Source organism: Euprymna scolopes, chromosome 41, assembly GCF_053919585.1.
Source record: "Euprymna scolopes isolate OS-2025 chromosome 41, ASM5391958v1, whole genome shotgun sequence".
Classification (NCBI taxonomy): Eukaryota; Metazoa; Mollusca; class Cephalopoda; order Sepiida; family Sepiolidae; genus Euprymna; species Euprymna scolopes.
This window is the reverse complement of record NC_136522.1, coordinates 33,974,635-33,989,762: the sequence shown is the minus strand read 5'-3', so window position 1 is coordinate 33,989,762 and position 15,128 is coordinate 33,974,635. Positions and strand designations below refer to the sequence as shown.

Below are 15,128 nucleotides of genomic sequence, written 5' to 3'. Positions count from 1 at the left end.
TTTTCCCGGACAACGCCGGACACAGATTTTGGCGGTTATTTATTTTTAGGAAGTAAGCTTCAGAGTTACACTGTAACTCAGTTACAGATTATATTTTAATCGGGTTGTTCAATTTTGTGGCAAGTTCTAAAGTTTCCCGTAAAATGATCCTTATCATAGGTAATGAAATGCTAAAAGTTGAACAAGTATTTTTATTAATTATATTTAATATTAATATAATAAAAAGTTAATATTATAAATAATATATGTTAATATTTCTTTTTCTTATTCTCTCTCTTTTCACTTATTCTTTCTCTTCCCTCTCTCATTCTTCCCCGTCTGTCATTCTTTCTTGCTTTCTTCCCTCTTTATTTCTTTTCTCTTTCTCTTCTTCCCTCTCCGTCTGCCCCCTTTCTCTCTCCGCTTTTCTATTTCCCTCTCCTCTTCTCTCTTTTTCTCCCTTTTTTCGCTTCTCTATCTTTCTCCCATTCTTTTACATTAGATAAAGTCAACTGTAATTGTGTAATAATGTCTGCTTACACTATACAAGTCTAAAGAATTCAACCCATTGTCATTTCCATTCTTTCTACCCCCCCCTCCCATCATCATCATCATCATTATAGTCATCGTATGCCACCAACCCCTGAACTTCTTTTTCTCTTCAATAATTCTTCTGTCCTATAAACCTGATTCTTCAGCTGTGTAATAAGGTCGGCCTATTCAACCCGCCTCATCCCCCTCCTCCCACTTCCGCCTCTCCTCAACACTTTTTAAACTATCCCGCCACCCCGTTTCAACAATTTGTAATGATACTTTTATTATTTGTTTAGGTCTATTTACCAAGCATTGCCCGGGATGCAGTGAAGTCATTTTAGGTTTTAATTTGTATTTTTTTTTCATACAGAAAAAGGAAAAGAAAAATAATTGTTAGACAACCGTTTTTATATTTAATTTAAATATATTCCCCACCCCTTGTTTATTTTTTAAGTTATTATTTAAAAGTATTGTATATTAACAGTTCTGAACCGTAAATCGTAGAGCAGCAAGTTCTAAATTCTACATAACCTGGCACAACAATAACAAAAGGAAAGTGCGTAGAATCAAAGTTTCATTTGTCAGTTTAAATGCTATTTTCGTCTTACTTTCCTACAAGATAACTTAAGCGTTAGATTTATATTTTATTTAATGTTTATTATTTATTGTTTTAGCCATTTTTTGGTGGAACCCCCAGAAAGAAACTACCGACTGTTTGTTTTTGCAGTTAAAACAAACAAAAAAAAAAATCATTATTTTATTTTTTTTTTTTTTTTTTTTTTTCCACAAAATGTTGTGATGGATTCTAAGATTATACTCTATACTACAAGGTTTTCAAAAAGTTCTGCAAAGTGTGCCACAAGATCGTGGATGAGGAAAAATCAATATGGCTGCTTTGGTGAGATACAAAAATAACCAAGCACAGATCAGGACACTATATGTACAAATGTAGGCAAATTTGGACTTATTTTATTGGTTTAAAAATATAGGTTCTTTTTTTACCAATTGTCATAAAATTTTAAACATAGAATAGTATTATAATCTTCAAAAAACCTGCAAATTTTCATGTAGTTTTGTCTCATAGAACCAAAGACATGAGCATTTCAATATTCAATTTGGCTACTAGTGTAGATATATCTGCATATATACCACCTTTTTTGGCAATTTTATAAATTTCAAATCTCAGCAACTGTTGATCAGAATTTAACAAATGAAGGCTCATTGGAAAGGTAATGACATGAATTGCGTAGTGGGCTATGTAACATTTGCTCTTAAGGTCACACATGAAGGGAATTGTCCATCATCCAGAGCCTATTTTTGGCACTTTTTTACAGCCATAATTTTTCAATTATAGTCATTAGTTTTGCATATGAATTACAAAATATCTGATATTCCCCCCCCCAAACCTCTGGCCTTGATGTAAGAGGGACTAAAACTTGTTGCTATGGTTTCAAATGATCTGAAATAACAGTAAGGGGAGACTTGATTCCAAATATTTCTCATATGTTATATCTCCTCTCTTTGGTTTTCATACATAAAGTAAATTTCACAGTGTATAAGGATTATTTGATATTCATAATCGTACCCTATTTTGGAGGATATATATATATATATATATATACTAGCAGGGAGACCCGACTTTGACCGTGATTGAATGGTGATCAACAAATATTTAACAATCCTATATTTTTATTGTCATCGAAATTTGTGAAATCACCGATTTTTCAAGCAAATTGGTCCATTGCCTGCTCTAATTGAAGACCCATCGCTGTGCACCAGGAGGAAACTTCACATGCCCCCCGTAGTTTCTTAGTCTACAATACATTGTATTCTACATTGCACTGTAGAGAACCTACTGTTGATTTTATAAAATTATTTTTATATATAATGAATGGCTTTAATTAAAATTTAAAATGCAAAAGTCTAGTATCATGGTTCAATTGTGCTCTAAACATTTGTGAAATTTCATAAAAATCAGCCCAGTCGTTTCAGGGTCCACCAGAATTGAACACACACACACACACAAAGTTCCTTTTCTATAATAGTAGATATGTGTGTGTGTGTGTGTGTGTGATGAGGTAGAGGGTGGTTGTATAAAGACAACTGGAAATGTGTAAAGTGAGATAGGTCATTTATAATCTCTTTAATTTGTGGAGCCCAAAAAATTGCATTAAGGAAAGAGAAAGTGTTTGCTGGGTATAAAAAAAAAATGGTTTGTTTAGGGAGAGGAGAGCGGCACGATTGTGATCTAGCAGAAATGGAAAACATAATATTGCATATCACTAAGAAGGTTATTTTTGCTGAGGTGGTTAACTACTTCTCTAGACTTATTGGTCTGTACTGAGAGGAAGATGATCGATCATTTGAATTCTTAAATACGGAACATACTGATGAGGTTTTCTAGGGTGTTGCAAAGCAATTCTCCTTAAACAGCTTTGTAAGTATGGGAGCTAGTTCTGGTTGAAGCTTTTTCAGCACTATAATTAGAATGCTGTCAGGACCACAGATATTTGTATGTTGCATAGCATGTTTTTTGATACAGGAGGAAATACAGGGGAGTGACGGCCTTGGTCACATAGGGTAGAATTAGCTGCAAAGTTATTGGCAAAGAGTTTGGCTTTGTCTGATGCTGACGAGATTACCTCAGGTCCATTGATGATAGTTGTGATAGAGCACACATTTCTGTTCAGAATCATGTTTGCTATTTGCCAAAACTGGTGGGAACCAAGCCGCTGCTCAGCTACTTTGAACTTGACAGACTGAGCATACAACCCTGTCGCATTCTTTATTACTCTTTTACAGTGATTGCTGGCAGTCCTGGAAGCGGTTTTAGTCTCAGTACAGCTTCCTGTTTTTCCTTTGATCTGGTTTCAATTCAAGCTAGGCCCAAAAGCTATTGAAACAGCTTGCGATATCAACGTAGCATTTAGCCCACAAATCACTACTGAACGCACAGCACAATGGTGGTTTAAGAAATTTTGTGGCAGCAACGATAGTCTTGAAGATGACAAGCACAGTCGTCAGCCATTGGATGTTGACAACGATAAGTTAAGAGCCTTAGTCGAAGTTAATCCACACGTAACTGTTCGAAAACTTGCTTCTGAATTAGATGATTTCCAACCATTTGAGAAAGATTGGAAAGACAAAAAAAACTTGATAAATAAGATCCTCACAAATTAAATGACAGCCAAAAGAAATGCCATTATGAAGTCTCATCTTTCCTTCTTTTACGCAAAAAGAACGACCTGTTTCGTGACCAGGTTGTGACTTGCGATGAAAACTGGGTTCTTTAAGACAGCTCAGTGGTTAGATGCAACAAAACTCAACGAGACTTCCCAAAGCCAGAGTTGCACCAAAAGAAGGTCATGCTGACTGTTTGGTGGTTTGCGACTGGTCTCATCCATTCATTTTTAATGCAGGCTTAACCATTACGGCAGAAAAGTACTGTCAAGAAATGGATGAAATGTATCAGAAACTTCAACAACAGCACCCAGCATTAGTCAACATAAAAGCCCCAATTCACCTCCACGACAATGCCTGACCGCACATTGCTAAATAGACCCTGCAGATGTTTAAGGAATTGGGCTACGAAACTCTTCCTCATCCGCCATACTTTCCAGACATCTCACCTACCAACTACCATTTTTTTTCAAGCATCTCAACAACTTTCTGTATGAGAAATTCTTCCAAAACCATAGCAATATCAGAAACGCATACATCGACTTCATCGCCACCAGAACACAAGATTTTATGTTACTGGCATAAATACACTTGTTTTGCATTGTGTTGATTCGGATGGTGCTTATTTTGATTAATACATTTTTGTTTGAGGCAAGATATGTTCATTTGAATTTAAGTTAAAAAACGCAAGAACTTTCTTGTCAACCTGATAAGTTTGGTTGATCATCTATAAACGAAACTGTTTGTAAATAGTACCAAAATTTTCATTTGAAAAAAATTGAATGATAAAATTTTGGTCATTGCAATTTAGCCTAACATTTTTTCAATAAATACGATCAGCCATTGTCGTCTGCATGTTTGTATCCTGATTCGTTCCAATTTCCTAAAGTATTTCTTGTTTCTAGCAGGCACTGGCCGATTTTAACGCCATCACCTTTACTGATAACCATCCCTAATAATGGATCCTGAAGAATCAGAAATTACTCAAATTAAAAGCAAGTATAGCAGATACATTGGCCAGTTCCTGCTAGAAATAAATAAATACATAAGAAATTGGAATGGATCAGGACAAAGGTATGCAGTCAAAAATGGTCTATCATATTTAACAAAATATATATATGCAGGGTTTTTTTTTTGTTGTTTTTACACTTGATTAAACAGACGTAAAAGTTTCTATTCTATTATTCAATTTTTCAAGTTTATGGACAAACGATGTGATGTTCCATTGTAAGCAGGAACTCAACATAATTGCAGACGTTTACTACCTACATAGATTTATTACCTACATAGATTTATTAAAAAAGTCCTTAATATTTAAAAATTTCCCAATTCTTGTAACAAGCTTGGTTGATAGTTGATCTATGTGTTTGAATGAATGCTTTGAGGCTACAATTTGATGTTTGAGAACAATATGTTAATCTATCTGAAATTTAAATCAGAACCAAAAAAGAATTACTAAAACTTGGTCTGTCACCTCCAACAAAAATTTAAAACCTCAAAAAACATGAAATCCTATACCAAAACATTACTAAACTAGCAGAAGAAAAGATATCTGCAACTTTCTCCCAAATCCATTAAGAATAGAAACATTTATTTAAAACAAAAAAACGGTTACTAAGTTTAAAGAAAGTATTTTCCATTCTGTACAACTTTATGAACTACTAGTTTCTCTGAATGTTGAAATTCCTTTTTATGAATGTCCCAGTACATAAAACTATTTAAATAATGATTAAGAATATCTATATAATAGCCATAATCTTAATCCTAAATCTGCATTCAAAATAAACCTCAATATCCTACATAAATTATTAATCTGCCTGTACCACAAGAGCCGCTTTTTATAGCTGTAATGGAACCTTATAAAGCTAGGTGGACAATGTCTCAATGGGATTAGCTCTCGATACATTATTCTATAAATTTTACATATCCAATCTGGAAACAAAAACCTGTCGAACTCCGGAATGTTTCTGCCAAACTCAAAAATTTAAACAGAATTTCAAACGGAACCCTTTATTTACTTCACGGGGGTAGCATGCTCTTCTTCCATCATCCATGACTGGGTAGAGGTGCTAAGTAATTTGCAATTGTATTTTTCTGTCGTCCATACTGAGAATTGAACCTTTAACCCTCAGGAGAATATCACTTTCATAATTGATTTTTCCGAGTACTTTAACCACTGTGCCATGGGTTTTGCGCAACAACTAAAACACGTTTCAGTTGTTGCGCAAGAACCCATGAAAATGATACTTGAGATAGTCGGAAGAATTCAGAAACGTAAAAACCTTTGATGTTTCTAAATCCTCGATATCGTTGTGATGCTAACCCACCAATGATAAAATTTCCTTCCTTGACATAAAAAAAGAAGCCGATACAGATAAGTTTATTAGCTGCACAAAAAATCTATAAGCAAGGATGCATGCGTATTTAATTTTAAAATTAATTTTGGAAAACACAAAAAATCTATAAGCAAGGATGCATGCGTATTTAATTTTAAAATTAATTTTGGAAAACACAAAAAATCTATAAGCAAGGATGCATGCGTATTTAATTTTAAAATTAATTTTGGAAAACACAAAAAAATCTATAAGCAAGGATGCATGCGTATTTAATTTTAAAATTAATTTTGGAAAACACAAAAAATCTATAAGCAAGGATGCATGCGTATTTAATTTTAAAATTACTTTTGGAAAACACAAAAAATCTATAAGCAAGGATGCATGCGTATTTAATTTTAAAATTACTTTTGGAAAACACAAAAAATCTATAAGCAAGGATGCATGCGTATTTAATTTTAAAATTACTTTTGGAAAACACAAAAAATCTATAAGCAAGGATGCATGCGTATTTAATTTTAAAATTAATTTTGGAAAACACAAAAAATCTATAAGCAAGGATGCATGCGTATTTAATTTTAAAATTAATTTTGGAAAACACAAAAAAATCTATAAGCAAGGATGCATGCGTATTTAATTTTAAAATTAATTTTGGAAAACACAAAAAAATCTATAAGCAAGGATGCATGCGTATTTAATTTTAAAATTAATTTTGGAAAACACAAAAAATCTATAAGCAAGGATGCATGCGTATTTAATTTTAAAATTAATTTTGGAAAACACAAAAAAATCTATAAGCAAGGATGCATGCGTATTTAATTTTAAAATTAATTTTGGAAAACACAAAAAATCTATAAGCAAGGATGCATGCGTATTTAATTTTAAAATTAATTTTGGAAAACACAAAAAATCTATAAGCAAGGATGCATGCGTATTTAATTTTAAAATTACTTTTGGAAAACACAAAAAATCTATAAGCAAGGATGCATGCGTATTTAATTTTAAAATTAATTTTGGAAAACACAAAAAAATAAATTGGCCGTCACTGAAAATAGCGAACCTGAAAAAATATTAATGAGACAATAGAAAGAATTGTATATTTACAAAGAAAAGATTTGGCTTTGTTTGCATCTAAATCTATATATAAAGTAGTAGCGTTCGTTTGTGTGTGTGTGTGTGTCTGTGTGTACAACTCTCATACAGCTGAAATCGCTGGACCGATCATGACCAAACTAGGCATGATTAAATTGCCCCACATGGTGCACACCATTTTTAAGGTTAAGGTCAAATGTTAAGGTCAGGACTTTGCTAGTTTAATATAATATAAAATATAAGTTATCACAAGTGTATTTTTTTTGGGGGGGGGGGGGTTATTTTCCCTGAAATTTAAAACGTAACAAAGCAAACCCTTTCAATCTATCGAAATCACTGGTGCACTCATCAGCATCATCGATTTCACTTTTATAGACAATGTTTTCTATGGCTGAAAGTACCCCATCCTCTCCAATCAAAATAACGCGACCTTTATGCTCTTTTTGATGACATTATTTCTGATAGGATTTCTTTAATAAACACCATAAGGTCCACGAAGTTAATTCAACATAAACGTTTCATTTGTTGCTGAATTTAAAAACCATAAAAGAAAATATTGTTTTTTTTTTTTAAATACACTAACATTATTTTAGTGAAATATCTATGGAATCTTTCTTTCACTAAGCATAAAGGAACCATTTCTTTTTAAACAAAAAGTTATATTAGCACGAATTACTTTTCGTAGTGAAATTTGCTGCTGATAATAAAATGGATTCCTTTTGTAATTTATATTTGCTGCTGAAAAGAAAGATAGCTTTGTAGAAAAAATATTCTGAGCAGGATACATTATATTTGCAAAGAAATCAAGTTAAAATTACTTTTCAGAATATTTGAGACGTGTGTCAATAATTTGGATTATTTAAATTATTCAGACTACTATTCTCTTTTTTTATGTTTCGGCTAATGTACCTTTTTAACTTTATTCTTCAAATTCTAGAATCTATATGGAATTTTGAATTAAAGCTCATTAAATCCATAAGAGTGAATTGTTTTCATCCTTTCATTCGGGTACAATGTTAAATGTCCCTGTGGATATAAAAAATTCCTATGTTCAAAAAATGCACTTGAAGAAGGTCGGAGGTTACATTAGCTAAAATGTTGTGAAAATAACCCAGATGAGAATTGTAATCTGGATAATACAAATCAAAATTTATTTCTTCTTAATAACATGAACCAACTTTCAACAAAACAATGTTTTTTTTTCTGTGAGAAAAGTAAAAGAAAAAAGTGTGCTTTTAGTGGTGATAATGTGCCCTTCCACGCCAGTCGAAATGCTAATGACTTGTTTATGACTTGGTATAAACAGACAATGAAATAAGCCACAAATGATCAACATTTTCGGCTCTATATAAGTAGACCTATTTTAACTATTCAGCACTTAAGCTACTCTGTTTTAATCGATTTCTCTTCTTAGATTGTTCCATGTTGTGACGTTGATTTCATGTAGATTCAACAAAATAAGTCTGCCTTAGATTGAAGACTATATAATAGTAATTAGATTGCCAACGTAATTCTAATTTTATATGAATATTTTAGTAATATGTCTAGATAAATAGCGAGTGCAAACACTGGTGAAGCATAATCAGTGTTTTTTTGTTTTTTTTATTCTTATTCTTGATAATAATGTGCATATCACGAAGAGATAAAAACAGAACTTAAGATATAAGGGCAATAACTCATATTTTTATCCTTAACATAAAATTTTATTTTTCTTTTTCACAGAAGAGATGTTGCGAGTCTATCTCTGCTCTATCATTATTTTCATGGTAATACTCGGCTGAGCTTCAATCTATGATCCTCCCTGTAAACATTCATGCTACTTATCAAGCTAAAACCGTTGTCAACTGTTTCTCCTACTATTTGTACATAAAACATAATGCAAATTCCATGAACAAAGTTTCTTTCCTAAAATTGTCGGCCTGTGTAACTCTATATCACAGTGCTTCTTTCCAGCTGACTATAACAGTCATTTTAAAGTCCAATATAACCAAGTTTGTGTTGTGCCGTCCTAAAATTCTACCAAATTTCCACAATAACTCATTATGGTGTTGTCTTAACGACCACTTGATATTCATTAACCCTTATCCTCAAGTGGCATTCGGGCCTTGAGAAGTGGTGAGTTCATTGTAAAAAAAAAAAAAAAACTTCCTTTCGGGTTGTTATTCAAAATTGTCTTCATAGCTGGAATGATTATTTTCAGAAAATAACTAGAACAAATTCAGTTTTTTTTTGTTTTTTTTTTTAGAACCTGCTACAAGGATAAAAGGGGAAAAAAATCCTAATCAGAATCAAATCTCAATTTACTGAGATTTATTCAGGTCTAATATGAAAAGTCCGACAAAATTACTTTATATCAAGATAACTGAATGAATTACCTGTTTTTTAATCCGTTGTAACCACTGGTTTCAAGCTGCAAGAACTTCCTCAGATGAATTGGACACATTTTTTTTGGAAGGTTGTTTACTTCCGTTTCTGCATAGTTTGAGACTTTTTTTTTTTTGCTGACCTAGCCGGTGGAGGTGTCCATGTCAGTCGCTATGATGATACCAAAACGCTGTTACTTAATTCCTCAGTCGTCTCCCTCCCCCACCGAAACCGAAGCTTTCTGTTTTCAACCTGATCAAGAAAAGAGGAGACAGAGGGGGTGAGGTTGTATTCAAAGTGAATATGCTCTTAAGTACGCTGTGATTTGGCGTGGGGTTATAAGATTGTGGCTTAAGTTTCGATGAGTAGAAAAACGGCGGTTAAGGGTGAGGGTGAAGCTAGGGGTAGGTCATCATTATGTCACTTGTACTTTAGGGTGAAAAAGATATGGAAAGAGGGTAGCACTCACTTTGACCTACCTGATTTCAAAACACCAATATCGATTGGTTGTGAAAAGGAAAACTTTTTTCTCTTTCTTACATGGTGGTCACCACTTATCAAGGCCTGGAAGCCACTCGAGGATAAGGGTTATTGCGTGTATAGTAATCAATGGGATAGTATCGTAGTAATAGTTAGTATTGGAGATTTGATAAAGTGTCTTACTTAAGGCGGCGGTTCATCAGGAATTTGTTTATGTTGGATTTGAAGGCATCCAAGTTGTAGTGAGGTGGGAAACAGGCAAACGAAAGAGAGTTCCACAAACGTGCACTTCTAAGAAAGAAGCTTTGTTCATGGAATCTACGTTTTGATTTAGGCACAGATAAAGAGTGGGGAAAATTATTAACAGTGGGTGTTTTTCGTGAAAGATTGGCGAGGGGGGACCAGAAATTGGCGCTCAGACAAGCACTTGCCATGAAAATAACGATAAAACGTAGAGAATAGTAAGATATCTTTTTTGCTATGGACGAAAAATATTGCGTAAGAAAATATGAAAATGCAACGTACAACTGTATATTAATTTATTAAAAACTGTTTGAAAAAAAATGCAAATTTGCAAAATCTACAACTGTTTATAGGTGTTTGTTGATATATACGATATTTCAAATTGTATCACAGAATTAAATAAGCATGATTTGTTTTGATAATTTAAAAAAATATATTTTGAACGGTTTTCTATTTATTTTTATCAATTTTCTAAATTTTATATAAAAATTGAATCTGTACAATATGTTTATGCACAATTAGACATGTTAAGTTATTTTGTCATTTTCCCCTGTGCACACACATCACAATTTGGGAGATCGTCTGAAGGTATTATTTTCATACCTTCGACTACATTTGGTAATTTTTTTAATATCAGCTGTATTGCAGTGTCTTAGAATTTTATGCCAGGTTTCCAAGTCGTGATAGGCAGTTTTTGAGGGAACCATACTTTTTAAATAATATAGTCGGCCATTTTCTTTAATGTCAAATACAGTTCCATTGGGGTATATCAATTTGGACTTGTTTTGGCCAAACTTTATATTCGCGCCTTGTTTAATTGCAGCCTGCACGGAAAATATGTCTTGCTTAAATGTAGGTATGAACAGAGCATTTTTTAGAATACAGTTACAGATTTCGCCTTTATTATTTTTTAGGTATATTTTAGCATCACCTCTTTTCAAGACTATATCATTTATTTGACTACCGTCGGCAAGTTCGACAAAATGACTTTGTGGATTAAAGTTTGAATCAAAATTAATAAAATCAGATTCCTTGGTGATAACTGTGCTGTAGCACCACAGTCTACAAGGAGATTTTTACCCTTTGTGGTATTGTCAAAGTTACATGTGAATTACAAATGAAACTTGGCCTTTTGGTCAAGATCAAAGTGTAGTATCTGTTCTTCAGATGCTGCACTTCCATTTCTTGTTCTCTTTCGGTGGAGAAGAAATCCTTCATGACTGAGACAATTTTTATTTTTGTACCTTTTCTCCACGTTAAAAAACGACCCTGGTATCTAACTCTGCCCCGTGGGGAGGCATAGTAAATAGGTACAATGTATGTTCTTCCTCAAAGTTCTCAACGTTTTTTACAGAGTTCATTTTAGAGCGTTTATATCGACATTGGAAACTTTTGTGGTTGGGTCGTCCACAATTATAGCAGATAATTTTATTTTTTTTTTTGGGAAAATTACTTTTGGGGAACACGTTGCGGTGTGGTGCGTAATTTGGTGGTGTCTGTTTTCGAGGAGCATTTTTGAATTTCATAATATTGCTCGAGTTATTATTGTCCACGAGCATACAATTAGTCTCTTTGTAACTGTGCAATGCCACTTTAAGTTCACTGAAATTTATGGGTTTGTCTTTCTGAGTTATAACAGTTGTAAATGGTTTAAAATCGGTTGGAAGTCCCTTGAGGGTCATTGATATCAACAAGCTATCGCTTATTTCACCTGAGAGTTTTAAGGCATTGGCGGTTGTTTCTGCCCTTATAACGTAGTCGGTAATAGTTTCATCTTCGTTACATTTCAGAGACGTTAGTTCTGTATATAGGGATATAATTTTCGGTTTCCCTTTTGATAAATAATGTTCTCTTAATATGTTCAATGCTTTCCGTCCGTCAGCCAATGCATCTCTTATAAGCATTGAATCAGTTCTGAAAAAACAGTCGCATTCTTTTCGAGAAATTCGGGGTCGTTAGAATTCTCTGTTGGAGATTGTATCACTTTGTGTAGTTTTCGAATCCTTAGATATACCAGAAATTTTACCTGCCACAATTCGAATTTAGATTCCGATCCGTCAAAGAAAAGACTATGGCTGGGTGCATAACCTGTTAGGTTTTGTGACATCATGTTGAACAAAGATGGTGGCGTAGTTCAGATCAAATCTTTACTGTAATTGGCAGTAACCAATATGGCAACCAAGAATCAAATGCAAACTGATTGAATCCGGAATTCGACAATTTTTATACTAACTTTGGAAGGTTTTCATTGGTTGTTTAGCACAGCCGGTGGTTATAAAAATGATTGGCGAATCCACTGGTCTCATACCCCCAAATAGTAGTATACTTACCCCATTACAACACTCTTGTGATGGGATGCGTCTCCTAGCGGCTTCGGCTGCAGGGAGACAGGGTAGTACAAGTCAAGGATTCGTCACTTGACACTCAGCCCAACAGGTGAGGGGCCGGGAACCGGCCCAGCACCTGTTGGACTGAGGTACACCGCCTGGGTAATACCTAGGAGATCCACCCTCCCAGGCCTTGCCACCGGGCTTTCCGGTGGGGCAAGTTTATTGCTTGCTGCCTGAGGCGCCCCGACCGGAGAATGCCGACGGACTTACTCGGGCAATTTTTAGAATTGCAGGAGTGCCCCTCCTTTAGGGGAGCCTGCAGGTATCACACTTTCCAGGCCTTGTGCCAAATATTGCCGATGTGGGCGGCAATTAAATATATACCCCCAAATAGTAGTCAAAAACAGTTTACAAGACATTTTTCATCTTTACATACTATTGGCACAAACTCTCTACACTGAACGGTGAAAAGCCATCTAAACTCAAAGGTCTTATGCGAGCTCTGACTTCGGCTCCAGAAGCCCTGCTTTCTAAGAAAAAAATATGTAATATATTTTCTCTAAGGTCATACGCAATATTATCCACTTATCTTTTTTGTTTTTGTTAATTGAACGATGTTAAATTAATTTTTCTGTCAAATAGATCGTGCCAAGTAAAATGTCTGAATCCAATTTTTTTTTTTTTTTTTTTTCAGATTTTTTGATATGAAACATAAAGACCACTACAAGATTTATAATTTGTAAGTAAAAATTATTTGCATTATATATTTGGATATATTTTTTATATTCATACGTTCTCTCTCTCTCTCTCTCTCTCTCTCTCTCTCTCTCTCTCTCTCTCTCTCTCTCTCTCTCCATAATAAGTAAAATCTAGTAAAATGAAATTAATTCATCGTAATTTTTACTCTATTTTGAAGAACAAGAACCAGGGTTTTAATCGCATATAAACATTATTTTACACTCCATAAAACCAACGAAATGAGATTTGAACATCGCACAAAATGACAAAACCTTTAAAAAAAAAAGACGATAACAATAGCGGCAAATTTTTTGTAATACAAGAAAAACAGACAAATCTATATATATCTATAAAAGTGAAATTGTCTGTCTGTGTGCATCTGTGCGTGTACATTTTCCTATCAAACTACTCTGTCAATTTTCAATCTACAAACTCAAGATTTGACATAAGCAGTATTGAGATTTGGGAAAAAAATTTTAATCGGTTTTCGGCCAGAAATTTGGCTGTCAAGGAGTCAAAGTTCAACGGTTTGACCTTTGAAAACTCTACCTAACTCCTCCACCAATTTTGGGTCTAAACACTTGAAATTTTAGATGTAGGTTACTTGGACATGGATCAAACATTTTAATTTGATTTGAGCCCAGAACAAATGTTATGGGGGTCAAAGTTTTTTAAAAATTTGACCTCTGCTCAGCTAATTTTTAGTCTAAAGATGAGAAAATTGGTCTTTCATAGAAAAAGTAATTCACGTTTGATGGAAAACGGTATTGATTGAATTTTTTTTTCAGAGTAAGAGTGTCTGTTTATTCATAAGTTTTAAGAGGGTTTTTTTTTTTTTTTTTTGCACGATCTGAAAAATTCAATCATTAAAAATGTAAGAAATTATTTCAGAAATATTTTGAAATTTCACAGGCAAAATTTTTTAAATTTAAATACATAATAAAAACGTTGTAAAACTTAAATAATTTTGACATATTTTCCAGAAAAATCAAGAAAAATCATATAAATTGGCAATGATTGTGACCCAAAATGAAATATTTTATTTCAGCATATAATAATACAAAAAACAATCTTCTATTTTGTCCCCCCACCCCCACCACCTTTCATGTGGTCTTATGAGAATTTTTAGGAGGAGTTTTATTTACATATTAAAATATCCTGGAATGATGAAATAAAATATCTTTAATCTTGGATTGAAATTGTTTATGATTTATACAATTTTTCTTAATTTTTCAGAAAAAGGAAATTGGAAAATATATTAAAATTATTTACGTGTTAAAAATTATTATTCGTTAATTACATTAGTTTTTGCCTGCGAAATTTCAAAACATTTCTAAAATAATTTCTTCTTTTTTTAATGATTAAATTTTTCAGAGTTCTTGAAAAAAAAAATGCGGGAGATTGCCTCTGAAAGCTTATTATGAATAAACAGACAATCTTACTGTTAGTAATTAAAAAATGTTTTTAATCTATGCCATTTTTGAATAGTGAATAATTAAAAAATATATTTAGAACTCGAACAGGAATAATTTTTTTTCTGCAGAAGACCAATGACACGGTAATCTATTGCATTTCGCTGATAAAATTCATAGCGTTGTTTCTTTTGTCAGAACAAAAATTTCTAAATCAAGTAAAACAATTATGACTACAGAGTTAATTAAATTAAAGGATGTCTTACAATCTGTTGATGCTAAATAAAAAAGTGACTTTTAGTTCATAAGTCCATACAAGAGTTTTGAATTGAAAATAAGTTTCCGATAAAGTTAATTTAAGGATTTAGTTAAGATTTAAAAAAACAAACTTACTTTTAGGAATTAAAAATTAATTAAAGAGTAAAGAGTAATTTAATAAAAAT

At 33.0% G+C, this 15,128-nt stretch overlaps 1 protein-coding gene across 1 annotated transcript in view; it reads left to right on the top strand.

Annotated features, from left to right (window-relative positions):
* Nucleotides 1-15,128, top strand: part of LOC145266467 (phosphatidylinositol 3,4,5-trisphosphate 3-phosphatase and dual-specificity protein phosphatase PTEN-like) — a 266,654-nt gene that overhangs the window by 193,981 nt on the left and 57,545 nt on the right. The window contains exon 3 of the mRNA XM_080122149.1: nt 13,230-13,274. Coding sequence (XP_079978275.1) covers nt 13,230-13,274 — 45 coding nt within the window. The remainder of the gene's footprint in view (nt 1-13,229; nt 13,275-15,128) is intronic.